Consider the following 2,668-nt stretch of genomic DNA (forward strand, 5'->3'; position numbering starts at 1 on the left):
ACTGTCTATGCAGGGTCAGACAGCTCTCAGATTCCATCAAAAATATCTTAATTTGTGTTCCGAAGATGAACGAAGCTCTTACGGGTTTGAAACGACATGAGGGTGAGTAATTAATGACAGATTTTTCATTTTTGGGTGAACTAACCCTTTAATTGCCAGAATTCATTTCGCCAGAATTCAAGTTCCGCAGAATAAAGAAAGTCGTAGGGGGTTAGAATCCGTGTATCATTCGATCATTCGTTTTTTGATTTAATATTGAAAGTAGAAAAATTTGAAAACGGCTCCTTTTTCGTTTTTTCGTTTTTTTCCAAAAAACGAGAAACGAGAATTCAGCTTAAATTTTCGTTTTTCGTTCATGGGTGGAAAAATGAATAAACAGCTTGAATATTCGATTTCTACACGTGGGAATTAAACGCCCCTTTCTGCTGATTGGTCAGCCAAAGATCAAACCGTGCCATCATCAGTTCTTCCGCAGTATCACGCAGCAGAATAATAGTCCTCCACTGCTGCAGTTGTATTTTCCACCCATGAACGAAAAACGTAAATTTAAGCTGAATTCTCGTTTTTCGTTTTTCGGAAAAAAACAAAAAAAACGAAAAAGGAGCCGTTTTCTAATTTTTCTACTTTCAATATTAAATCAAAAAACGAATGATCGAATGATACACGGATTGGTTAGAACAACATGACGCCATCTACAGTTTCTGGTGAACTATCCCTTTAACGAGTCTGTTCGTCACATTGACGTCTATGCCAGCACTTTGCTGCCTGGGCAGCCGGGCGCCATTTTGTTCGTCTGTGAAGTCAAGAAAAGAAGAGATAAGTCCAGTCCAGGAGCGTCGACCACGAGCGTCTACATGCACCAAACCGAACATACTTAATTCCAATCGGTATAAACTGGTAATTGTGAACGCTTTATTTGAAGTGATTGAACTTTTTATGTTATTTTAGTTAAGTGCAGTAGTCGTGCTAAAGTTAACAACATGCTACCCGAAGTTAGCAACATGCTATTGGAAAGCCATAGAACACTGTGTTATTTTCACGTAACGTTACACAGCTTTTATGCTTAAACATATAAAATAATTATGTTCTTTACACGTTGTTTGTCCCAGTGTTTCTCATCTGACAACCTTCATAGTTAAATGAGTCAGACCAAATACAACACTAAAGGCCTAACATGACAAAAGGGGATAAAACTATCTTTTGAACAGTGGGTTTAATTCAAAATGTATCTAATCGTAATCGAACTTTTGAAAAACTCAATGGAAACCAGATTTTTTCAAAAATTCGAATCAAAGTCGTTTTCGCTGTGCTTTCGTTTTGGTTTATTTATGAGTGTGTAACGTTAGATTATGTAACTTACTATAAAAAAATTTTTATTTGAGAAAATGTTAAAATATTTGAGATTTACAGACGCGGAATTTGTAAACCGCACCCTAAATTTACAGGTGCGGATGCAAAATCTGCGACATATTTATTCAGATAATACCAATTTTAAAACTTGATAAATATGGTTTATCATGCTTGGAAAAACGATACCCAGACCCAAAATGAGTTCAAATACAAAATTGTCTTCACAATCTGAAGTTGTTTGTATGTATTATCACGTATTATTGTGTTCAATTACATGTGATATAAATCCAAAACATGTTCAGTCTTAAGTTACCTAAAGAATTTTTTCCATGTAATAAAATATATTATGTTCCTGTCCTTATTCAGATAACCAATTGTTCAGCACATGGGGAGTGTTTTTGTCTCTTTTTTTGAAATGTAGGTTATGCAAGATCTTGTCCTTCATTCCAGAGGATAACTGGATTTGGATAATGAAATCGCTTCCCTGAAGATTGCTGCTTTTTTTCTCACCATTGATTTTTGGTTGTCCTCTATTGAGCATTTTTATTAAAGTTCCAGTCTACCCCCCTTTAATTTTTCCACCTGCCTTCAGGAATGATAGAAGAGAACCCTTCTTTTTTTTTCTTTCCAACATCTCCAAGATATCCAGTTCCTTTTTTGCGCTCATCTCTCCTTTTTTGACAACATCTAGCTTGAGGATTTTTTTAAAACTCCCCCAAACCCCCTAACCACTCAATTAGCAACAATATTGGAAAGAAAAAAAAAAACGAAACGGACATTTTCCACCACCTGCCAGTTTTAACACAGCAGTCTGATGGGAACAAGTTTCTAAGAGAGGCAAAAGTTGCCCCATCTCTCCCTGTTCAGTCTTTACTCATCAGTCAAGTGTTCCTTCAGGATCCATACAGTGCTGGAGCGACCCTTCACGTGCTTGAGATCACCAGGGAACGTCTCAGCCACTGCAGGTGAACGAAGTTCTTGCAACGCATTTTCTCTCAAGTATTTAAATATCGGCCACCATTTTGCATCATTCAGGACAGAATGTGAAAGTGAAAAATGTGAAAGGATCAACAGGGGCATGAATAGGCTTGTAACACTTTAAATAGGGAGATTCACGTAGACCCTGTCGCAGGAGTCCAGGACGAGATCCCAGCATCATTGAAGAGCTCCTGACCTAGAAGACTACAAACTTGTGCCAGAATGACCATGCAAGGAGATGACTGCTACTTCTACTATTATTCCACCTGTACTAAGGTAAAATAAAAAAAGTGTAAATAGTCATAATGCTGTGCATTGTATACACACACACACACACACA

The 2,668-nt window shown here is 37.2% G+C and overlaps 1 protein-coding gene across 1 annotated transcript in view; it reads left to right on the forward strand.

Moving 5' to 3' along the window:
- Nucleotides 1–750: 750 nt before the first annotated feature.
- LOC107727775 (zinc finger CCCH domain-containing protein 11A-like) overlaps nt 751–2,668 on the forward strand; it is an 8,541-nt gene continuing 6,623 nt past the window's right edge. Inside the window, exons 1-2 of the mRNA XM_016537765.1 lie at nt 751–2,315; nt 2,457–2,604. Coding sequence (XP_016393251.1) covers nt 2,551–2,604 — 54 coding nt within the window. The 5' untranslated portion in view covers nt 751–2,315; nt 2,457–2,550. The remainder of the gene's footprint in view (nt 2,316–2,456; nt 2,605–2,668) is intronic.

This window comes from Sinocyclocheilus rhinocerous, unplaced genomic scaffold, assembly GCF_001515625.1.
Source record: "Sinocyclocheilus rhinocerous isolate Xijiao unplaced genomic scaffold, SAMN03320098_v1.1 scaffold576, whole genome shotgun sequence".
NCBI classification, from domain to species: domain Eukaryota; kingdom Metazoa; phylum Chordata; class Actinopteri; order Cypriniformes; family Cyprinidae; genus Sinocyclocheilus; species Sinocyclocheilus rhinocerous.